The sequence below is a fragment of the Oryx dammah genome, unplaced genomic scaffold (assembly GCF_014754425.2).
Source record: "Oryx dammah isolate SB20612 unplaced genomic scaffold, SCBI_Odam_1.1 HiC_scaffold_17, whole genome shotgun sequence".
Taxonomy (NCBI): domain Eukaryota; kingdom Metazoa; phylum Chordata; class Mammalia; order Artiodactyla; family Bovidae; genus Oryx; species Oryx dammah.
Window position 1 is genome coordinate 78,897,089 of NW_024070201.1, and position 23,688 is coordinate 78,920,776.

General features: G+C 44.5%; 1 protein-coding gene across 1 annotated transcript in view; it reads right to left on the reverse strand.

Moving 5' to 3' along the window:
* Positions 1–490: 490 nt before the first annotated feature.
* The window catches only part of LOC120877109 (glycine N-acyltransferase-like), a 29,989-nt gene continuing 6,791 nt past the window's right edge, over positions 491–23,688 (reverse strand). The window contains exons 2-6 of the mRNA XM_040259437.1: positions 23,241–23,336; positions 19,352–19,459; positions 12,450–12,576; positions 9,686–9,857; positions 491–2,602 (exon numbers count right to left, since the gene is read on the reverse strand). Coding sequence (XP_040115371.1) covers positions 2,200–2,602; positions 9,686–9,857; positions 12,450–12,576; positions 19,352–19,459; positions 23,241–23,318 — 888 coding nt within the window. The 5' untranslated portion in view covers positions 23,319–23,336 and the 3' untranslated portion in view covers positions 491–2,199. The remainder of the gene's footprint in view (positions 2,603–9,685; positions 9,858–12,449; positions 12,577–19,351; positions 19,460–23,240; positions 23,337–23,688) is intronic.

The following is a 23,688-nucleotide window of genomic DNA, read 5'->3' on the forward strand; positions in this document are numbered from 1 at the left end:
ACCCCGTAGATCCCACCAGGCACCGCCATCCCTGGGATTCTCCAGGCAAGAACACTGGAGTGGGTTGCCATTTCCTTCTGCAATGCAAGTGAAGTCACTCAGTTGTGTCTGCCTCTTGTCAACCCCATGGACTGCAGTCCACCAGGCTCCTCCGTCCACGGGATTTTCCAGGCAAGAGTCCTGGAGTGGGGTGCCATCGCCTTCTCCACCTATGTTGTACAGTGGGGCCTTGCTGGTCATCCATTTTAAATGTAGCGGTGTGTGCCTGTCAATCCCCAATCCCCTATCCCTCTCCCCTGCCTCCCCACAGTAACCATAAATTCTTTCTCTACGCCTGTGAGTCTGTTTCTGTTTTGTAAATAAGTTCATCTGTATCATTTCCCCCACCCCCACCCCCTCACCTCTTTGGAGGAATTCCTCAGAGTTATCTGAGGGGCTGTCTCACAGGCTAGTCCTCAGCAAATCCCACAATAAATCTGAAACCCACAGCTTTCACCTTGTGCATTTTTATTGATATTTCAGCATACAGGAACAATTTTTTCTTGGCTGAGTTGGGTCTCCTTCATAATGTGTGGGCTCTTCCTGATGTCTGGACTCTTCGTTGGGGGAGTGCAGGCTTTCTTTAACTGTAGCATGAAGACTTAGCTTCCTCTTAGTATGTGGGATCACAGTTCCCTGACCAGCATCAAATCCATGGCCCCTGCATTGGAAGGTGGACTCTTAATCACATGACCAGCAGGAAAGTCTTGACAGAAACAATGTTAGTATCTCTTTTCTGGCACAGTGTTGCTGAAACTCAGCCTCTGTTCAGGAGGGCTGAACAGCAACGCGCAGAGTTCTGAGTGAAGCAGAAACAAGTCGCTTTCATTGTTTGACCAGACAAAGGAGGCCAGAGTGGGCTACTGCCTTGGAGACCATGTGGCCCACGCTGGACAGGGTAGAGAGGGGGTTTATAGTGTTCAGGGAGCAGGGTGTGGTCAGCGTGGACAGTTCTTGGATCAGTTGGCGTCAGAGTGAAGTTTCAAGCATCATCAACCTTCTCGTTTCAACCAGTCTAGCATCTTTGTTCTTGTGGCCAGTGGTTTTCATTCGGAGGGGGTCTTCTTCCTGTAAAAGCTGCTTAGGAATGTGTGTCAGGCCTTTGTCCATACCTTTCAGGGAACTGTGAGTTCAGTGATTCTGTTATGTGGCAGAATTTTATTCTAAATTGTTACCCATTCCCTAACCCAACAGTTATTCTTTGTTTCTACATCCTCACATTTTCCAGTCATTAACTCTTGAGTCAGCATTTTACTTCAAAAGACAAGGACACAGGGGTTTGCCCAGATTGAATAGATGTTGCAAAAAAGGATACTGATACCAGTCAATCTTTCTCTTTTAATTTTCTATGCTGCAGTGTGTATGTGTGTGTGTGTGTGTGTGTGTGTGTGTGTGTGTGTGTGTATGTGTGTGTGTAAATGGCTTCTCTGGTGGCTCAGTGGTAAAGAATCCACTTTCAATGCAGGAGACTCAGGTTTGATCCCTGGTTTGGGAAGATCCCCTGGAGAAGGAAATGGTAACCCAATCCAGATTCCTTGCTGGGAAATCCCATGAACAGAGCTACCTGGGGGGCTACAGTCCATGAGGTCATAAAAGAGTCAGATATGACTTAGTGACTAAACAATAACAACACCTTTATAGATAGATGGAGGAATGTATATGTATTTGTATAACATATTTCATGTGATTATAATATAAGGCTTAAGAAATGACCTGAGAGAGGAGGGTCTTCAAAGATCTACTTAACGGACAGGTCACTCTCCAGCCAAATAAAAAGTCATAGAAAGCCAGAGGGGGGATAATCATCATAAAACCCGCAAATTATTACAACACTTCTGGCAAACTGGAGAAGTTAATGAGCTAGGAGTTCCAGGAAGACCAATGTAGAAAAGCATGCAACTGAGTATAAATCACGAGAAGGATGCTGAAAGCATCCAGATACCGACAGCCGGGAGCCTGGTCTGTTTCCTACTGAGGAAACAAGGAAATTCTGGGACGTGTTTGAGCGCAGAGACTGAGTCTGTCCTGTTCACCACCCTTCGCTGCTCCCTCAGAGCTCAGGCCATTTCATCACCCTTCATTACACTGCGTTCTCTCTCTCCGTCGGCTCCTCCAGCCACATTCTGCATTCGTTCAATGCTCTCTGTGTTCAGGGCCGCTTTACAGAGGCACAAAGTTCCATTGGTTCCAGCCGCAGGGCACGAAGATACTCTGCATGTTGGAGCATACTCTTTGCATGATGTGATTGGCCTTGTCTACGTGGGAATACAAGGGGAAGCCAAGCTTGTCCAGAGTCTGGACCTGGACACAGGAGATGTAGGAGATGAGCCCCTGGGCCCGGTACTCAGGCAGGGTGCCTGCCATCCGCAGCTCTCCTGTCTGATCCATCAGCATCCAGGACACAGGGGTCCCCTCAGGCCCCAGCAGGCATAAGTTGGGGAAGGTCCGGATACAGCGCTCGATGAACCTCCGGCTCCTTTCATTGCCACCGAAATACCAGAGCTTATTCACCAAGACAGCATGGGCAGGATCCAGGGTTGAGAGTGTCAACATCTTTTGGTGGCTATTGGGAATGAAAGGAAAGAATAGCCCATAACATCAAAACGGTATACAAGCCCTTGTGTCCCTGTCCTTTGAAGTCAAAGGTTTTACTTTAGCCTCCCAGGCTTCCCCAGAATCTCAAAAGGCTATCTCAAGGGTTCATGGCCAAGGGGGCTGCCCTGGTGGCTCAGGGGTAGAGAACCCACCTGCCGATGCAGGAGATACGGGTTTCGGTCCCTGGCCTGGAAGAGCCCATGTACATGGAACAGCGAAGGCTTTGTGCCACAAATACGGATCCCACACTCTAGAGCTCATGGGCAGCTACTGAGTCCACACACCCTAGAGCCACGCTCGGCACGAAGAGAAGCCTGTGTGCTCTGAAGACAGAGTAGCCCCCAGTCACTGCACTGAGAGAAAACCCGCCCAGCCACGGCGACCCAGCATGGACAAAACAAATAATTAATAAAGCCTTTTCTTTAAAGAGTTAATGGAGAGATCAAATCACGATGGAGGAATAGAAGGACAAGCACTCATCTCCTATCGCAAGATTATCATTCCTATCAACTCCTATCACAGTTTTCATTCCAATCCCAAAATTGCAACTCGCTTTTGAACACCATTGACAGGAGGACGCTGAAACCCACCAAAAATAGGTTGCCCATGCTGAACAAACTGAAGCTGAATGGTTCTATGAAGACCTATAAGACCTTGTAGAACTAACACCCCCCAAAAGATGTCCTTTTCATCATAGGGGACTGGAATGCAAAAGTAGGAAGTCAAGAGCTACCTGGAGTAATAGGCAAGTTTGGCCTTGGAGTACAGAATGAAGCAGGGCAAAGGCTAACAGAGTTTTGCCAAACGAATGCACTGGTCACAGCAAACACCTTCTTCCAACAACACAAGAGATGACTCTACACATGGACATCACCAGATGGTCAACACCGAAATCAGATTGATTATATTCTTTGCAGCCAAAGATGGAGAAGCTGTATACAGTCAGCAAAAACAAGACTAGGAGCTGACTATGGCTCTGATCATGAACTCCTTATTGCCAAATTCAGACTCAAATTTAAGAAAGTGGGGAAGACCAGTAGGCCATTTAGGTATGATCTAAATCAAATCCCTTATGATTATACAGTGGAAGTGGTAAATAGATTCAAGGGATTAGATCTGATAGGCAGAGCGCCTGAAGAACTATGGTTCGTAATACTGTACAGGAGGCAGTGATCAAAACCACCTCCAAGAAAGAGAAATGCAAAAAACCAAAATGGTCATCCGAGGAGGCCTTACAAACAGCTGAGAAAAGAAGAGAAGCAAAAGGCAAAAGAGAAAAGGAAAAATATACCCACCTGAATGCAGAACTCCAAAGAATAGCAAGAAGAGACAAGAAAACCTTCCCCAGTGATCAATGCAAAGAAACAGAGGAAAATAATAGAATGGGAAAGACTAGGTATCTCTTCAGTAAAATTGGAGATACAAAGGAAACATTTCAAGCAAAGATGGGCACAATAAAGGACAGAAACAGCAAGGATCTAACAGAAGCAGAAGAGATTAACAAAAGTTGGCAAGAATACACAGAACTATACAAATATGGTCTTCATGACCCATATAACCACAAAGATGTGATTGCTCATCTAGAGCCAGACATCTTGGAGTACAAAGTCAAGTGGGCCTTAGGAAGCATTACTATGGACAAAGCAAGTGGAAGTGATGGAATTCCAACTGAGTTATTTAATATCCTAAAAGATGATGCTGTGAAAGTGCTGCACTCAATATGCCAGCACATTTGGAAAACTCAGCAGTGGCCACAGGACTGGAAAAGGTCAGTTTTCATTCCAATCCCAAAGAAAGGCAATGTCAAAGAATGTACAAACTATCACACAATTGTACTCATTTCACATGCTAGCAAGGTAATGCTCAAAATCCTTCAAGCTAGGCTCTAACAGTATGTGAACCGAGAACTTCCAGATGTACAATCAGGATTTAGAAAAGGCAGAGGAACCAGAAATCAAATGGTCAACATCTGTTGGATCATAGAAAAAGCAAGAGAATTCCAGAAAAACATCTACATCTGCTTCATTGACTATGCTAAAGCCTTTGACTGTGTGGATCACAACAAACTCTGGAAATCTTAAAGAGGTCTGAATACCAGACCACCTTACCTGCCTCCTGAGAAACCTGTATGCAGGTCAAGAAGGAACAGTTAGAACCAAACATGGAATAATAGACTGGTTCAAAGTTGGAAAAAGAGTATGTCAAGACTATATATTTTCATCCTGCTTATTTAACTTATATGTAGAGTACATCATGTGGAATGCCAGGCTGGATGAAGCACAAGCTGGAATCAAGAGTGACAGGAGAAATATCAACAACTTCAGATATACAGATGACACCACCTTAACGGCAGAAAGTGAAGAGGAACTGAAGAGCCTCTTGATGAACGTGAAAGAGGAGAGTGAAAAAGCTAGGTTAAAACTCAACATTAAAAAAACTAAGATTATGGCATCTGGTCCCATCACTTCATGGCAAATAAACATAGGAAAAGTGGAAAAAGTGACTGACGATGTTTTCTTGGGCTCCAAAACCACTGCAGATGGTGACTGCAGCCATGAAGTTAAAGGATGCTTGCTCCTTGGAAGAAAAGCTATGATCAACCTAGATAGCATATTAAAAAGCAGACAAAGTGATGCATATAATCAAAGCTACGGTTTTGCCAGTAGTCATATACAGATGTGAGAGTTAGACCGTAAAGAAGGCTGAGTATTGAAGAGTTGATGCTTTCGAGCTGTGGTGCTGGAAATGACTCTTGATAGTTTCTAGGACAGCAAAGAGAGCAAAACAGTCAATTCTAAAGGACATCAGTCCTGACTGTTCATTGGAGGAGTGATACTGAAGCTGAAGCTCCAATACTTTGGCCACTTGATGTTAAGAGCCAACTCATTGAAAAATACCCTGATGCTGGGAAATATTGAGGGCAGGAGGAGAAAGGGCCAACAGAGGATGAGATGGTTGGATGGCATCACTTGGACATGAATTAACCAAATTCTGGGAGATAATGAAGAAAGGGGAGCCTGGGGTGCTGTAGTCCATGGGGTGGCAAATAGCTGGATACCTCTTAGTGGTTGAACTGCAACAGGAGCCTGTAGACCCCAGGACTGGTTCATCCCAGGCTAAACAACTAATAGGGAGGACACACAGCCCCACCCATCAGCTGAGAGTCAGACTGAAGTTTTACTGAGAGCCAGAAGATCTAGTTTTTTCCACCACCAGTCCCTGCCATCAGCCTCATCCACCAGAGGGCATGTAGAAGCGATAAGTCAGTCCTGCAGCCACCAGAACAAAGCCACAACCACAGAAAGTCAATCAGAATGAAACGGGGGAGAATTATCTCTCAGATGAAAGAACAAGATAAAACCCCAGGGAAATAACTGAATGAAGGGCAGATAGGCAGCCTTGCAGAAAAATAATTCAAAATAATGACAGTGCAGGTGGTCCACGTTCTTGGGAAAGGGAAGAAGAAGATGCAAGAAGTGCTTACAAGAGACCTAGGAGAGCTAAAGCACAAACAGAGATGAACAGCACCCTGGGAGAAATCAAGAGCAGAATAACTGAGGCAGGAGAACAGGTAAGTGGCCTGGAAGACAGAATGGTGGAAGCCACTGCCGTAAAATGGAATACAGAAAAAAGAGTGAAAATAAACATTCAAGATAGCCTGAGTCCCCTGGGACAGCACTGAACACACCAACATTTGCATTATAGAGGTCCTAGAAAGAGAAGAGAGAGAGAGATAAAGCACCTGGGAAGATATTTGAAGAGATAATAGCTGACAACTCCTTTAACATGGGAAAAGGAATAGTCAGCCACATCCAGGAAGCACCGAGCCCCAGGCAGGCTAAACCCAAGGAGGAACACACTGAGACACATAGTAATCAAGCTGCTGACAAAAATTACAGACAAAGATAAAATATTAAAAGCAACAAGAGAAAAAAATGACAAATAACATACAAGGGAACTCCCATAAGGTTATCAGCTGATTTCTCAACAGAAACTCTGTAAGCCAGAAGGCAGTGGCATGATCTATTTAAATTGATGACTAGGAATACCCTGCAACCAAGAATATGTTACCCAACATTCAGATTTCACTCATTCAGACTTCACGGAGAAATCAAAAGCTTTCCAGACAAGCAACAGTTAAGAGAATTCAGCACCACCAAAACAGCTTCACAGCAAATGCTAAAGGGGCTTCTCTAGGCGGGAAGCCCAAGAGAAGGAAGAGACCTAAACAATTAAGAAAATGACAATAGGGTCCTACATGTCAATAATCACACGAAATGCAAATAGATTGAATGCAACAACAGAAAGACACAGACTGGCTGGATGCATGCAAACATGTGGCCGTATTAACTCCCACTTACACGTCACTCTACTTAAGCCCCGAAACTGTATGAAATCATTCTACCCTGGTAGATGAACCATGCTTCATTATGGCTTGCAAGTGTAATTACCTTTCATTTTCAGTCTGGCTATTACTTGTGAAAACTGACAAACATCTTTCACTACTGTGATTATGTCGCTAGTGTTCATTTTAATACCATTGCATCACGATCGGTCAACAGAAAATAACAGACTTCTCTATCACTAAAACTACCACTTAACAGGAAAACTTGTCATCACTTTTTAAAATCCAGCTGCATATCAGAATTATCTTGGAATTTCTTGGACAACACAAATCTGCCCAAAGTTCCAGATGTGACTGTAATGAGCTGCCATGTTTGGAAACAGCTGGACTATGTGATGTCTCCCTTTTATCCAGTTTGTTTCACTTTCTTCTGTTTCATAGTCAGTGATCCCATTTCATTCAGCTTATGGTCTCCAGTTTCTCCATCTCTTTCTTTGTTGTTCTTTCTCTAGCCTTTACCGAGTGCAGCAGAAAAGCTTCTGTATACTATATATACATATATATATTTAGCATGATATATATATTTTAGAAAACATGAAATTTTGCTTAAATAGTTGACATTTTTGGTTCCATTTGTTTGACTAGGTATGAATAGAATGTTAGATTTCTAATTCATATTCACTCAAAATTTTGATATAGTTTCATATATTCTGGCATCGAGTATTATTGCTAAAAATCTAGAAAGCTTATTATTTTTTGTTATTAAAAACTTTTGAATGAGGCTTGAAACTTCTAATCCAATTATGAAAATATAAATAGGTATTATGTTATAAAAAGACAACAGGAGATTAACATGTAATACAGTATTATTAAAGTATAGATTTCATTCAAATTTTATAAAATTTTATGCTAGTATCTATTATTTATTTTCATGCCTTATTCAAGATTCTACATTGTGTTTAGTTGCGTTGAGTAGCTTCAGCTGCATACAATGAATTCTGTTAAATTCCCTTTTTATTCTTTCAATAATATTTTCCACTTTTCCTCGTCATGGTTTCTTAGAGACGTTCATCATATAAAAGTGGACATTTAACTTCTAAATGCATGGGGTTTTTAAATTATCCTTGATATTAATTTCTTGCATTGATATTAATTTCTCATTTAAATGCTTTCTTCTGTGCAACCACCCTCTGCGTTTTTTCAGTCTTTTAACCTTCTTGAGGCTTTCAATGGCTAAGTCAAAGATCTCTCTCAGTAAATGTCCCATTGCATTTGAAAACATGTGGGTTCTTTTCAAATTTCTTTCGATACTGATTTTGAACATAATTTCACAGTGAGAAGAGAACAGGCCCCATATGATTTCAGTACCTTTGGACCATGAAACTTTTTCACCTTGTTATATATCCCACTGTCTCCTCATTTATAGTCTATGGGATCTTGAATAGAATTTGTATCCTGCTGCTGTGTGAAAATTGTATAAATCTTAATTATGTTGAAATGGTTCATAGTGATTTTCATGTCTACTATAGCCTTCTAATTTTGTGTCTATTCATTTATTAATTTGGGGGAGTTTGATGTTGACACTCCAACTAAAAATCTTAGTTTATCTACTTAAACAAATTGCTTGTAATATATAGTGGAACAATAACAGGTAACTTTGTTCTGTACTTTCCAAGTCCCCTGTAAACACGTCATCATAGTGTCATAATTTTAAAAATAAAAAAAAAAATTTTTAAGAGTTAATGATTAGGATCTGTGCAGCTATAGAAAGAGAACAGCTGTTGACTTAGAAACTATTAAGAGTTTAGACTACAGACTGGCCACAGAGCCGAATCAGGGAAGTGACATATAGATAAAGGCCTGATGCACATTCCCAAGCCGTCTTTACAGGAAGCAGACCCCCTCCAGATGAGCACTTCTGACCGCAGGAACATAGACCCCAGCCTGGTCAAAACCAGGAGGTTGATTTTGCTGGTAACTTCTCGTGATGGCAACCAGAGAACTGCACACAAGGTAATCGTGCCCTCTGCAGCCCTCCTGCTCACACTGCCTTAAAGCCCCTTCCCTGAAAACCACTGAGCAGTCGCGTCTTTTGAGCTCGAGCTGCCCATCGGACCCCTGGACACACTGCTCCCCTCACCCCATGTAAGGAACCAGCCCCCCAGCCTCAGCAAGCAAGGGGAAACCATTGCTTGTTTTCACCCCCACCTGCTGCAGCAGGGGCATCAGTGAAGCTCTGCCTGAATTTCTTGTCAGGCTTCTAATCAATGTCTGTTTCTTGGAGAAGGCCAAGCACCCTGGTCAGTATCAAAGTCACGAGTCAAGGAATGCCCAGAGCCACCAGAATGCGGAAGAAGCAAGGACGAATTCTCTCCTAGGGGCTTTGAAGGGAACATAAGTTTGCCAGCTCCTGGACTTGGGATCCTGGCCTCCACAACTAGAAGGATAACTTTCTGCTGTTTGAATCCACCCCAGTCTATTGTGTATTTTTGTGACTATCCTAAGAGACTACTGCGCTGGCTACTTCAGTGGTAACAGATATGACGTTTTTGGTTCGGTTTTGTTTTATCCTGCCATGTGGCTTGTGGGTGTGATCTTAACTACTTCTCAGAGCAGAGGGACTAAACCTTGGCAGGCAGTGAAAGTGCGGAGTCCTAACCGCTGGACCGCCGGGGAATTCCCCAGAGCAGATTCTGTCAGACTTACCTGGGTTTGTGTTTATCACCATTGACTGATACACTTTTTGCCTCCAGCAGAGAAGTAGCCAATTTCTTTCCGGCCTCAGAGGCCATATAGAGAAAGCACTGTGTTTGCTTGACCTTGCCTGATTTAGTAGCTGCAAGATTTTTTATCACGTCATCCAAGCTGGACTGTGAGCCTAGATGGAGGAAATGAAGAATCGTATGAGATATCATTGTTCATTTAAACGTCAGGAAAAAGCCATCGGATGACTGCAAGGTTTGTGGGTTTCGAATGATTAAAACTCACGTTCCATCATGAAAAGACCTCTATGGGATAATAGTAAGTCACTCTCACATTTAAAAGAAATACATTTGCAAAGTTGAAATAGAGACACAGACATAGAGAAGAAACATATAGATTCCGAAGGGTCAAAGTGGAGGATGGGGTGAGTTGGGAGATGAGGATTGCCACATACGCAGTGCTACGTATGAAACAGATGACTAGCGAGGGCCTGGCATGGCGCCCAGCGAGGTGCTCGGTGCTCCGTGGTGATCTAAACGGAAAGGAGATCCAAAGAAGGGGTGATACGTGTGCACACATACGGCCGATTCACTTTGCTGTACAGCAGAAGCTGACACAGCAGTATAAAGCAACTAAACTCCAATTAAAAAAATAAAAATTGGGCTGACACTACAAGTGCTGAACACATCACGGCAGTTATGCTCATCAAAGGCCATGAGGTAAAGACAATAACCAACATCTGCTGAATTTATTTAACAGTTCTATGCTGTAGGTTGTTGCTATGATGGCCCCAGTTTTTTCTTCACCATCTGGACTTTTTTCTGCTGACCTGACTCCTGGGATTGACTGTGAAACTTGTTTGGGCCAAGGGAGCAACAGCAAATATGAATGAGGAAGAAGCTTGGAAAGTGACTATGGATGGAGTTTGCCTTTTCTCTCGGCTCTTGAGAACCTTGGGTGACTTCTGTGTCAAGTACAGACGAAGCCAGCATTAACAGCCGGCCCCCAGACTGTGGCTGACCTAGTCCTGCCATCTCCTGGACAGCCCCCAGCTGACTGCAGTCACATGGGTGACCCCAGGAGAGCCCAGCGGAAGAATCATCCAGCCGAGTCTCGTACAAAGTGCTGACCCGCAACATGTGAGCTAATAAATGACTGTGTTTTGCGGTCACTATTTGGGGGTGGTTTCGAAACCCGACTGATAAGACCAGGCTTGGGGCCAAGCATTTCTTCTTCAAGAGCTCACTTAATCTTTAAAGAGCCCTATGTTTTGGGTACTATTATAATTGCTATTTTTACTCATCAGAAGACTGATCCACGGAGCTGTTGTTCCTTGTCTTAGACCACACGACTACTAACAAGCCTAACGAGGTCACAACTTCAGCTAGTCTGACTCCAGAGAACACATTCTTTCATTTTTTTGGCTACACTGTAAGGCTTGTGGGGTCTTAATTCCCTCACCAGGGATCGAACGTGGGTCCCTGGCAGTGAGAGCAGAGTCCTAACCACTGACTGCCAGGGAATTCCCAAACATATTTGTAGTCACTAAATTCCTCCTCTGTAGTAAGTATGATATAGACTCCGTGGAGGTGAGGCAGAACGGAAGCTCTGCTCCCATATCATCGATCCTGGAATAAACCATGAATTTTTGCTGTTGTTCCGTCGCTAAGTCGTGTCTGACTCTTTACAACCCATGGGCTGTAGCACGCCAGGCTCCTCTGTCCTCCACTATCTCCCAGAGTTTGATCAAATCCATGCCCATTGAATTGGTGGTGCTTTCTAACCATCTCATCCTCTGCCACTGTCTTCTTTTGCCTTCAGTCTTTCCCAGCATCAGGTCTTAATTCCAATGAGTAGAATCAGGTAGCCGTGAATTTTTAACTATTAAGAAATTCTATTGCTCATGATTTCCTGTGTAAACCCCATACCCGGCAGTCTTTAAGTTCTAATTCACTATTGTTGGAGGAGGTGATCAAGAAGACATGTCGCCCTTAACTCTGGAGGCAACTGGAGGCTTCCCCCTCTCTCCCCTGTCCTTGGAACGGGTGTTCCACTTGCCTTCCAGAAACTGCTCCAAGGACACAGCCTTGAGATAGAAATGTGGTGTTCACATATCTGGATTGGGCACGTGACTAAACCCAGATAAGGCCACTATATACTTTTTTAAGATTTTGGCAGGCAGATGAGGGGATTCCCTCGTCCTGCAGTCTCCCAGGACAAGCCTGGAGGTAAGTTCACCTGCTTATTATCTTGCCACCCGCCAGTCTGGAGTGGCCTGCCCCTTTCTTAGCCTCTCCCTGCCGTGTGCTCATAGCGGGGTGGCTTCCGGTCTCCACCTGGGAAGCTCCCTAAGAGCTCTGTGAACTGGCAGCTATGGAGGTGCTGATGGCACGGCCAGCTGAGTGTCTGGAATTGCAGTACAGATCTAGAAGGCATGTGTGTGTGTGTGTGTGTGTGTGTGAGAGAGAGTGTGTGAGTGTTAGTCACTCAGTCGTGTCAGACTCTTGTGACCCATGGACTGTAGCCCACTAGACTCCTCTGTCCTGGAATTGTCCAGGAAGAACACTGGAGTGGGTTCCTTCTCCGGGGGATCTTCCTGATCCACTGATCAAACCCAGGTCTCCTGCATCGCAGGCAGATTCTTTCCCTTCTGAACCACCCAGGAAGCCTGCTGTAGAGGAGACAGGGGTGTCACTCCAGAGGTCAAGGGACCCCACGTCTCCGACGCGGGAGAGTCCGGCAGCCTGCCCACATCCCGGCCACTTACTCTGAATCTGCAGATGTTGCTTCCAGTTGATGACTTCTGGTGAGCCAAGGAATTCCTGACATTTCTTTGGGTCCTTGGAGTAGACTTGATAAGTATTGGTATAGTGATCAAGGTCATCTGTCATCTCCTGTTTGGGTCAGGAAAGTAGAATCAACCAAAATGCATCTGTGTGGTGATTGCCATACTGGCTCTCAGTGTTCTGTTAGATTATGATGTTTTAAAAATGCTAAAGTATTAGCATTTTTTGGTGTATTGATTTTATTGAAGGATTACTTACATTATGAGATCAAGTTAAGAACTCCCTTATTCAATTAATAATGAAAAATGTCCTGAACAAAATTACTTCCAACTCAGTTATAGCTCTAAATTTTCAAACCTAACAAAAATAATCTATTTAAAATTACTTTCCACCCCTCCATGACACACATGAAGAAGCTTGAAAAGTGACTGACCGCTGAATCTTGCTGTTTCTTGCTGCTCTTGAGAACCCTGAGGCTTCTGTGTGTTGCCCAATCCACTTCCATAAGTGTGTTCAATAAACAGCAAAAACCAAGCTAGCAGCTATGGCCAGACTTGGGACTGCGACTTACTCGGTTCTACCAGTTCAGTAAAATAACAATTGAGAAGCAAAATATTTGGCCAAAAGAATACACCGTGCTTTAGGGCAAAGATGTTTAGATTACGCGGGCTATGAACATGTCTTTATTGAAACAGAGACAGGCAACAGGTCAGACGATTCTTCTATACATTGTGAAACCAAGAAAAAGATGATGAAATCGACTTGCTTTCTTTAAAAAATATTCAAGGGCTTCGCTGGCGGTCTGGTTAAGACACCATGCTTCCACTCAGGAAGCACGGGTTGGACTGGGGGGCATGCCTTCCATCCCTGGTCGGGGAACTAAGATCCCACGTGCTGCACAGAACGGCCAAAACACAAAAATCATGCTGTTGTAAAACCAACAACAATCCCATCAGTAAACAAGCATTCTCATTTAAGTATATCTAGTGAAGTTATTAAAACTGACACAGGAGGATAAAGGAATAGATAAGAGGAGAAACTTCCTTTACCTCGAGCAGAATCAGAAAGCTTTTTCCCCTATAACTGGAAAATATGCCACACAACTGCACTTCCTAGTCAGCAAGGGTTACTTCTGATCAAACTATTTTTAAGAGTAATGCCACCAAAAATGTTGGTATAGGAGACCTCAGACTCTGTCCCTCACAAGGATCAATAATTAGACAGATCAATAATTAGATCAATTTTGCCTGCTACCCACACACACACAAAAGGCTATGAGAGAGCCCTGGAGTCTAGCAACACAGGAGAATTAAGAAATTGAGGCTAGCTGCCCCCAAAGAGAAGAAAGACAGTCGCATTTCGCCTGCATCATCCCATTCGCCAAGCCAGCATTGCCCAGTGCCAAGAGGGAACTCCCCAGATAGAAGGAGCTCTCTCTCCCCAAGACAGGGAGCAGAGGATGAAGGAGCTGCTTCCCCAGCCTTCTCGAGCACCACGCCAAGGTCCCACTCCAGTTTCATCCCACCCAGACTGGCCAAACTGAGATAAATAGGGATGGTTAGAAACAAGAGAGAAATGCAGGGCTACCAGTAGCAGCCATGTGATGGGGGCGAGTCACAGTTCACCCTGACCTGCTCTGCAGGAAAACCCAGCAGTTTTTGCCCCTGCAGAAATCAACAGTCAGCTTTGGACCACCTGCAGACATCATCAAATTTTGCACCACCAGTATTCACATGCTCTGTGTCAGCCACCCGAGACCCTTCTCCCACCCTCCCCGACCAGCTCCTACCGGAACCAGGTCACTGAACCCACAGTCAGCTCTGCAGCTGCATGAATGCAAGCCGACATCCACCACCGAGCACACGTTGGGGGCTGGCCCCTGCAGCTGTGTGCTTGTGTGCCACTCAACAGGTGACTGTCACTGGCCTCCACTGCAATTTGCAGAGTGAGAGACAGACTGCAATCATGAGAGAGCCCACCGATAGCGAGGGTCCCCACAGCTGTCTGTGGGCCTTCATCGGGCCTGCACCCCTGCGCTGACCTGCAGCTGACCCCCCCAGCTGCCCGCCTGCACGCCCCCGTCCCCAGCCTCCAACTGTTGCGCCCCGTGGCAAGACCTGTAAACACTGTATTGAGTGCCAGCAGCTAGGCCCCCACAGCAGCCAGTGCGCCTGAGCTGGTCCTGGCCCTGCTGCCTGCCGGGGCTCCCACCATTGCGTGCCTGTTTGCAAACGGCCCAGCCACTGCCCAAGAGTCTGCCGCTGGCCCCCACAGCTGTGTCTGAACACATCACCGACGGCAGCCACTACCACACCTGCCCTGGCCTGTAGCCACTGGCCTTGGAGGCGTCACTGAGGACCCCAAAAGCCTTGAAGCCACCTTTGACCCCCCCGAAATGCTCACTAAGGATCACACAGTTGTCAGTGTGGAACCCAGTAGCCTGAGTGGAAAAGCCATCACCCCCTAGCCCTGAAGACCAGTGCTCCCATGGCCCTCGCACTCAGTGCCCTGCACCACTAGACCTGGGGCCACAGCACGCGCTAGAGAGCCCCAGAAAGTCACTCAGTCATGTCCGACTCTTTGTGACTCCGTGGACTACAGCCAAATCTCTTCTGTCCATGAGATTTCCCAGGCAAGAATACTAGACTAGGTAGCCATTCCCTTCTCCAGGGGATGGAACTCGAGTCTTCTGCATTGCAGGCAGATTCTTTACCATCTGAGCCACCAGGGAAGCTCCTACCCATGAGAAAATGTTCCGTTACCAAAGTCAGTCCATAACGTATGGAAGATTGTTTCTTCAAAAGCTCAGGCACCTATGCAAGGATATAGGGCTCATAAAGAACCCGATGTGAAGAACTGACTCCTTGGAAAAGACCCTGGTGCTAGGAAAGATAAAAGGGGATGGCAGAGGATGAGACAGTTGGATGGCATCACCGACTCGATGGACATGAGTTTGAGCAAGCTCCAGGAATTGGTGATGGATAGGGAGGCCTGGAGTGCTTCAGTCCATGGGGGTCACAAAGAGTTGGACACAACTGAGCAACTGAACTGAAAAAATCAGGGAAATTTGAAACCACCAAAAGAATACAGTAAACCCCAGCAATTGGCTCCAAAGCAATGGATACCCAGGAATTTCCTAACAAAGAATTCAAAATAATTTTTCAAAAGATGCTCAGAGAGCTATAAGAGAACACAGAAAAATAATTTAACAGTATCAGGACAACAATACAAGAACCAAACGAGATGTTCAGAGATGGAAAACATAAAAAAGAACCGAAGAAGAATTTTGGAAGTGAAGAATGGTAGGAGTGCACTGAAGAATTCAATAGAGCGTTTCAGCAACAAACTAAACCAAACAGAAGAGAGAACCAGGGCTCAGAGTCAGGCCAGTTGAAATTATCCAATTAGAAGAGCAAAAAGAAAAAGAATAAAAACCAGCGAGGAAAGCCTGTGTGACCTACGAGAGTGAAGTGACAGCCATTCACTCGCGTCTGACTCTCTGCCACCCCGCGGACTATCCAGTCCAAGGAGCTCTCCAGGCCAGACTACTGAAGTCAGTAGCCTTTCCCTTCTCCAGGGGATCTTCCCAACCCAGGGATCGAGCCCAGGTCTCCTGCATTGCAGGCGGATTCTTTACCAGCTCAACCACCAGGGAAGTCCATATGTCTTGAATACACCTAAATTAATTTCATGAAACCCTTTACCTATAGGATACCTCAAAAAGAACCAATTTGTGAATTTATTAATTTCCAGAAGTAGAAAAGAGGGAAAGAGGGAAAAAAGTTTATTTAAAGAAATAATGACTGAGAACTTCCCAATTCTTGGAAGAAATTCGGATATATAAGTTTGAGAAGCTAATAGGTCACCAGACAACTTAAAGAGGACCTCACTTAGATACATTAGAATAATATTGTTGAAAATCCCTTAAGGCGGCTATTTCTTAGTCGGTTTCTCAGAGACCTTGCAAGCCAGGAGAAAATAGGACAATATATTTAAAGTGTGGAAAGAAAGAAACTGTCAACCAAAAATACTTTACCCGTCAAATTTGTTCTTCAGAGACAAGACAGACTTTCACTAACAAATAAAAACTGAAGAAATTCATCACCAAAAGGCTTGCCTTATAAGAAGTGTCAAAATGGGAACAGTTCTCAGAACAGTTCCAAATAATCCTCTTAAAATAGGCAGAGGAATTGAATAGACATTTTTCCAAAGAAGATATACAAATGGCCAGCAGACACATGAAAAAGTGCTCTGTATCACTAATTAGCAGGTAAATGCAAATCACAACCACATACACAGCAGAGTGCCGCTGCTGCTGCTAAGTCACTTCAGTCGTGTCCGACTCTGTGCGACCCCATAGACGGCAGCCCACCAGGCTCCCCCGTCCCTGGGATTCTCCAGGCAAGAACACTGAAGTGGGGTGCCATTTCCTTCTCCAACGCATGAAAGTGAAAAGTGAAAGTGAAGTCGCTCCGTCGTGCCCAACTCTTAGCGACCCCATGGACTGCAGCCCACCAGGCTCCTCCATCCATTGGATTTTCCAGGCAAGAGTACTGGAGTGGGGTGCCATTGCCTTCTCCGACATAGCAGAATGGTTATCGTCAAAAAGACAAGAGATAACAAGCATTGGGGCGGGGGGCGGCAGTTTGGAGAAAAAGGAACTCTCGTGCACTGTTGGTGGGAATGTAAATTGGTATAGCCACTATAGAAATGGTATGCTGGTTTTCCCCCAAATTTAAAACAGAACTGTCCTAGGAACTTGGAATCCCTTTCTGGGTGTGCATCCAGAAGAAATGGAAACAGGAGCTGGAAGAGACACCTGTGCTCCGTGCTCAATAGCCACGACGTGGAGACAACGAATGAATGGACAGAGAGCATGTGGCTCGTCTGTAGAGTGGGATATCAGTCAGCCCGGAGAAAGAAGCAAATCCTGCCGTTTGTGACGGGGGTAGACCTTGCATGCGCTGTGCCGCATGAAATAAGGCAGACGGAGGAAGACAAGTGCGTGTGGTGTCTTTTATGTGTGGGATTTTAAAGCAGTGAATCATAGAAACAGAGTTGAACGGTGGTTCCTAGAGGCTGGGGACGCCCAGGAGAGGGCAGTGGGGAGATGTTGGTCAAAGGGTACAAATTCCAGTTATAAGACAAGTAAGTTCTGAGGATAAAAGGCACAGAATGAGGACTATAGTTAATGCTGTTTTATATGCAGTTGGGCATTGACCAGTGCAGGAGTTAGGGACACCACCTCCCCACACAGCTGAAAATCTGCACATAACTTTACAGGCAGCCTTTGTATCTGCTGTTCTGCATCCACAGATTCAAACATCATCAGATGGTGGAGTACTGAAACATGTAATTATTGGGGAAAAAATATTTCAGTGGACTTGCGCAGTTCCAACCCATGTTGTTCCAGGGTTAACTGTACCTGAAGGTTGCTGAGAGAGCAGATTTTGAATGTTTTCACTAAAAAATAGAATGGTAATTATGAGACAGGATGGAGTGTTAGCTAAAGTTATGGAGGGAATCATTGTACTGTACATGTATATCAAATCTGCAATGCTATAGATCTGACACAATCTTATATGTCAACGATCGCTCAAGTTGGAAGAGTCTTATTTTAAGACTGTATTTCTGAAAGTAGCTCAGATTTCTATCAATAATTAAAAGTCTTCATTTTACACTGTTATTTAATTTGGTTTCTTGAATATTTATTACCCATTTCACTTCTATATAAGTTATATTAAATAATAATATATTTATATTATAATTTTACCTGATATTTTAAAATATAATTATACATTTTATTTTTGAATAAACTTAACTATTAAATAAACTCAACTATTCAATTTCACCAATTAAAAAATTATCATACAATATGTAACCAACAATTCCAACTATGTAATTTGCTCCTTAATTTTCCTTAATTCACTCTTGTTTCAGACTTTATCTCTTGCAACTGCTTTGAATGAAGTTCTGCTCCGCCACCACGTAAAAAATCCTATTGATATTCAACATCCAATTTTGGTAAAATTTCTACTAAGAATCATTCCTCTCCCTGCAGCCTCTACCACAGGCTGTTTTTCCCCCTGCCTGGTTTTATTTGCTTAACTGATGACTGTAGGTGATAACATCTCACCGGGAAGAGACCACAATGAGAAGTTTTGAGTTAGCATGAATGCGTTGGTGTGGTTTCAAAAGTGGAGTTTTTACAAGGTGTGAAATATTTTTCCCCCCTTAGGTTAAGAGTTTAAAATGGGCTTGATTTGTTACATGTAGAAATCCAGCCTGGGAGATGCTTCTTTGATGCCTTTCACAAAAGATCAAGCTCTTGTCTACGCCATCAACATAACTCTGCATTAGTACAGCCCCCCAACTGATTGCCTCTATTCCCACAAACTGGATGCAAGAAATGACAAAGTGTTTGGTCCAAAGCAGCAGCGGGATGCCATTTGTGTTTTGATTCTGCCCATTTCAGGCCACGGGGCCCTAGTGGTTCAGATGGTAAAGAATCTACCTGCAATGCAGGAGACCTGGGTTCAATCTCTGGGTTGGGAACATCCCCCGGAGAAGGCAATGGCAGCCCACTCCAGTACTCTTGCCTGGAGAATTCCATGGACAGAGGAGCCTGGCAGGCTACAGTCCGCAAGGTCACGAAGATTTGGACACGACTGAGCAACTAGCCATTTCACACCATGCTGTCGTTTCCCTGTGGATTTCCCTAGAATCTCCTCCAGGCTGTGGACTTTTTGAAGGTAAGGACATGTTGACTATATCACCTTGATTTATTTCTATATTCCCAGGGTCTACCATACTGCCAAGTGCATGGTAAGTACATAGCGAATATGAACATAAATACCTATTCATTCCACATCTGACCCCTTACCTGCTCCTGAGGGCGGATAACCACTGTATTAAAATCAGGCCACTTGTCCACCAGAGCCTTTAGGTTGAAAGGGTTTCCCTGGTTTATGTGGAAGGTGGTCCCATAAACCTGCAGTATTACAAGAAAGTGAGAGGATGATCTTATTAGGAAGAGATGGCAAAGTGCAGTGTTTGCATGCTGCTGCTGCTGCTGCTAAGTCGCTTCAGTCGTGTCCGACTCTGTGCGACCCCAGAGACGACAGCCCACCAGGCTCCCCCGTCCCTGGGATTCTCCAGGCAAGAACACTGGAGTGGGCTGCCATTTGCATAGGACAAGGTTTATTTTCATGACATAATGGAATTTTTTTATTGGAAGGTACCTAGCAAGAACTTCAGCAGACCACTGGTGAGATTCTGTTTTCCCCCAATAAATAGATCTTTTTAAAAAATATTCACATAGAAGATATGCAAACCATTGGAATTTATGAATAGAAATCACGAGCTCTCCCATTATAGAATTGAACAAGACCTTTAATAGGTTCACATCTTTTCACGCACGTGTGTACGTGCTAAGTCCCTTCAGTCATGTCTGAATCTTTGTGACCCCATGGACTGCAGCCCACCAGGTTCCTCTGTCCATGGGATTCTCCAGGCACACACAACAAATTTCACAGAACTGAAGAATATCAGATACACTCCACTCCAGGTGTTTACAACTTTTGACGCAAAAAAGTACTCTTCAAAGAATATCTTTTTCGCTTTGCATTTGCATTTGTACCTGATATTTGCTTAGTGAAGGTTTTCAGAAGGGAGATTGCTGGGTTTAAAGTTATCTGCATGTTTAAGGCTTTTTAACACATATTTTCAAATTAACCTCTGGTAAAAGTAAATTTTTCCTACAAATAAGTAGAGGCTATAGTAACTAAAGGTCATGGAGAATTGTCTCTTTGGTCCCTTTACAGTAAATATAAACAAAATCAGATAGGCTACCTATAGAAGAATGCTTACCTTTCTTTTCCCCAGAGTAAAAGGATGGTTTACAAATGGTTAAGATTGAGGAAGGTGAAGATATTCAACTCATTCCAAATTATGCCAAGTCTTTCCAAGTATTAGCCTCAACTGAGATAAACCGACGTAGCCACAATACCCACAGTGGCTAATACTGGCATAGCTCCTCTGTGTGCAGGGCACAGCCTGGCTGCTCCCCATCAAGTCTTCTCATCTGGCAACAACCCCCAGAGGCTGGAGGTCCTGTTACTCCCCCTACTCTTTTACTGTGGCTGTGCAGCCTGTGGGATTTTTGCTTCAACATCAGGCATTCAGGGATCGAACCCGGGCCCTAGGCAGTGAAAGCACCAAGTCCTAAACCCTGGGGCCACCAGGGAATCCCTTCATGACTCCCATTCTGCATGAGAAAGCCAAGGCACGTGAAGGTTAAGTGACGCTGCAGGGAGACACAGCCTTCTGGTGGAAGGGGCGGGTGCAGACCCAGGCAGGCTGCCCTTTTAGCCGTGGAACCAAGAAGTCACCATCATCAAGGTGACTCCCGTGGTGGGATGAGGGTGCACATTCTAGACGAAACTGTAAGATAGAAACTTATACGCATAAGTTATTGACCAAAGTCCAAGGCGCTGTGCTAAGCAGATGAGCATAACGGTTAGGACTTGGCTTCAAGCATTCACTTGCCTGGAGTGAAATCCTGGCTGCTTACCGTGTAAACTTGCTGAAGCACAGAGGCCTGCTGGACTTTAGGAGCAACACCACAACAGGGTTCTGACACTGATACAGTCCAGATGCAGAATACTTCCCTTATCACGAGGGTGGCTCCTCTGGCTGTTACACATCCACTACCTTCCCACTGCCCACCTCCTCTTTCACCTCCAGCAACCATCAATGTGTTCTCTATTTCTGTATTTGGTTATTTCAAGGATTTTATATAAATGGACTTACATAGTGTGGAACCCTTTGGGACTGGCTTTTTTTTCACTCAGCATAATTTTCTGGCTGCTGCTGCTGCTGCTAAGTCGCTTCAGTCGTGTCTGACTCTGTGCAACCCCATAGACGGCAGCCCACCAGGCTCCGCCGTCCCTGGGATTCTCCAGGCAAGAACACTGGAGTGGGTTGCCATTTCCTTCTCCAATGCGGGAAAGTGAAGAGTGAGAGTGAAGTTACTCAGTCATGTCCAACTCTTAGCGACCCCATGGACTGCAGCCTACCAGGCTCCCCTGTCCATGGGATTTTCCAGGCCAGAATACTGGAGTGGGGTGCCATCGCCTTCTCCAGTAGTTTTCTGAGGATTCATCCAAATTGCTGCAGGTATCCCTAGGTCATTTCTTCTTTATCATTTAGTAGTATCCCATTGTATGATGTACCACAGTTCATTTAGCCACTCAACCATGGGAGGACACGTGAACTATTTCCAGCTTTTGACTATCATGGATCAGATTGTTGTAGACACTGGGTACATAGTTTTGTGTGAACATAAACTTGCATTTCTCTAGGGCAAATGCTCAAGGCTGTCGTCGCTGGCTGTGCGCTGGTTGCAGGATTGGTTAGATACTTACAAATGGCTTTTTAAGAGGGGCTGTACCATCTCACATTCCCAGCAGTGATGTATGAGAGATTCAGTTTATTCTCTTAATAGGATCTGAAGTTGACGGCCTGTTTTGCTCAAAACATACAGGTAGGCTCTCGGACTTCCCTGCTGGCTCAGATGGTAAAGCGTCTGTCTACAATGCGGGAGACCCAGGTTCAGTCCTTGGGTTGGGAAGATCCCCTGGAGAAGGAAATGGCAATCCACTCCAGGACTATTGCCTGGAAAATCCCATGGACAGAGAAGCCTGGTAGGCTACAGTCCATGGGGTTGCAAAGAGTTGGACACGACTGAGCAACTTGACTTTCACTTTTAGGCTCTGGAGAGTTGAAACGGAATAAATGGACCATATTTCTGGCCCCAGGAGTAACCAGGGGGGGAATTTATTAAGTTTTCCTGGCCTCAGATCCATCTTCCACAACATCGGGAGAAGACTGACTGCTCCTCCTACGGGAGTTTTGAGGCTGACACGAGTCCACAGATAAGTCTGGCGGCTGCAGTGAACCGAGGGCTGGAAGTGCTTTCCTTTGCCACTGATGACCACGATGCCGTTGTTCTGGCCTCGAGGCCCCGCTGGCTGGCGCTGGTGCTGGCAGCGGTTCTGTGATTAAACTTCTATCTTTAGATGTGAAAGGAGCTTTTAAAAGCAGTTCAGGGAATTCCCTGGTGGTCCATAGTTAAGACTCATGCTTTCTCTGTTGAGGACCTAGATTCAATCTCTAGTTAGGGAACTGAGATCTAACAAGTCATTTGGACAAAAAAGAAAAAAAATGAAAGAAAAAGCATTTTCCTCCTTTCATCAATCCTCTGAATGTTAAAAGTGAAAATATAAATAAACCTGCATAAATCCAGCCATTCTGTAAAAAATACCATGGCCTTAAAGTAATGAATAGTAGATAATTGTTTCTAAATCTCTTCCATGCACACTTGGATTTCAAAGAAATAAGATTTGACCTATTAAATATTCCAAGAAGATACATGGTGGTTAACTTCACCTCAGGCACAGATGTTTAAAAATTAGTATGTATTTAGATCAACCTTTTAAAGAGAATTCAAGGAAATATTTTTGAGTCTTCAGAGGGTAGAGTTTTTGTAACTTAAAATTACTGGACAAGTCACATAACTGAGAATGCTTCCCTCTTCCAGGACTTGAGTGTAATACACTTCCCTTGCCAAGAGACGGTGTGAGCTACGTGAGATGTGGTGTGAGTGAGTTCTTACCACAGAACGAGCACTCGGTAAGAGCTCATTCTCTTCCTGACCTCTTTGGTTCCCTAAGAATGCACCTTCTGCTTCCCTAAGAATGTCCCAAGCTCACCTTTAAGGATTCAGGGATGCTCTTCCTCAAGGATTTTTCTAGCATCCGCAGCTTCTGTGGGCCTTGTAACTGGAGCATCTTGGCAGGTGCCTTAGCCTAGTAAGGACCAAGAAATATCGAGGAATGAGAAGATGCTGAACCAATAGGAAAAGATCCACACAGCTTTACCTGAGTTTTAGAAGGTAACAGGGAAGATACATTTGCCTAGAATAACTGCCTTGTGAGAGGGAGAGATATTTAGATTGTTTCCGTGTCTTGCTGTTCTACAATTGCAAATTTTTCCTCTTATATTTTCTTTCAGAAGTCTTATAGGTTTAGTTCCTATATTTGGGTCTACGAAAATTTCAAGTTAACTTTTTGCAAGTGGTATGATGTAAGAGTTGATATTCTTTCCCCCAGGGTAGATTTGTTGTTGATCAGTTGCTAACTCGTGTGCCAACTCTTTGGA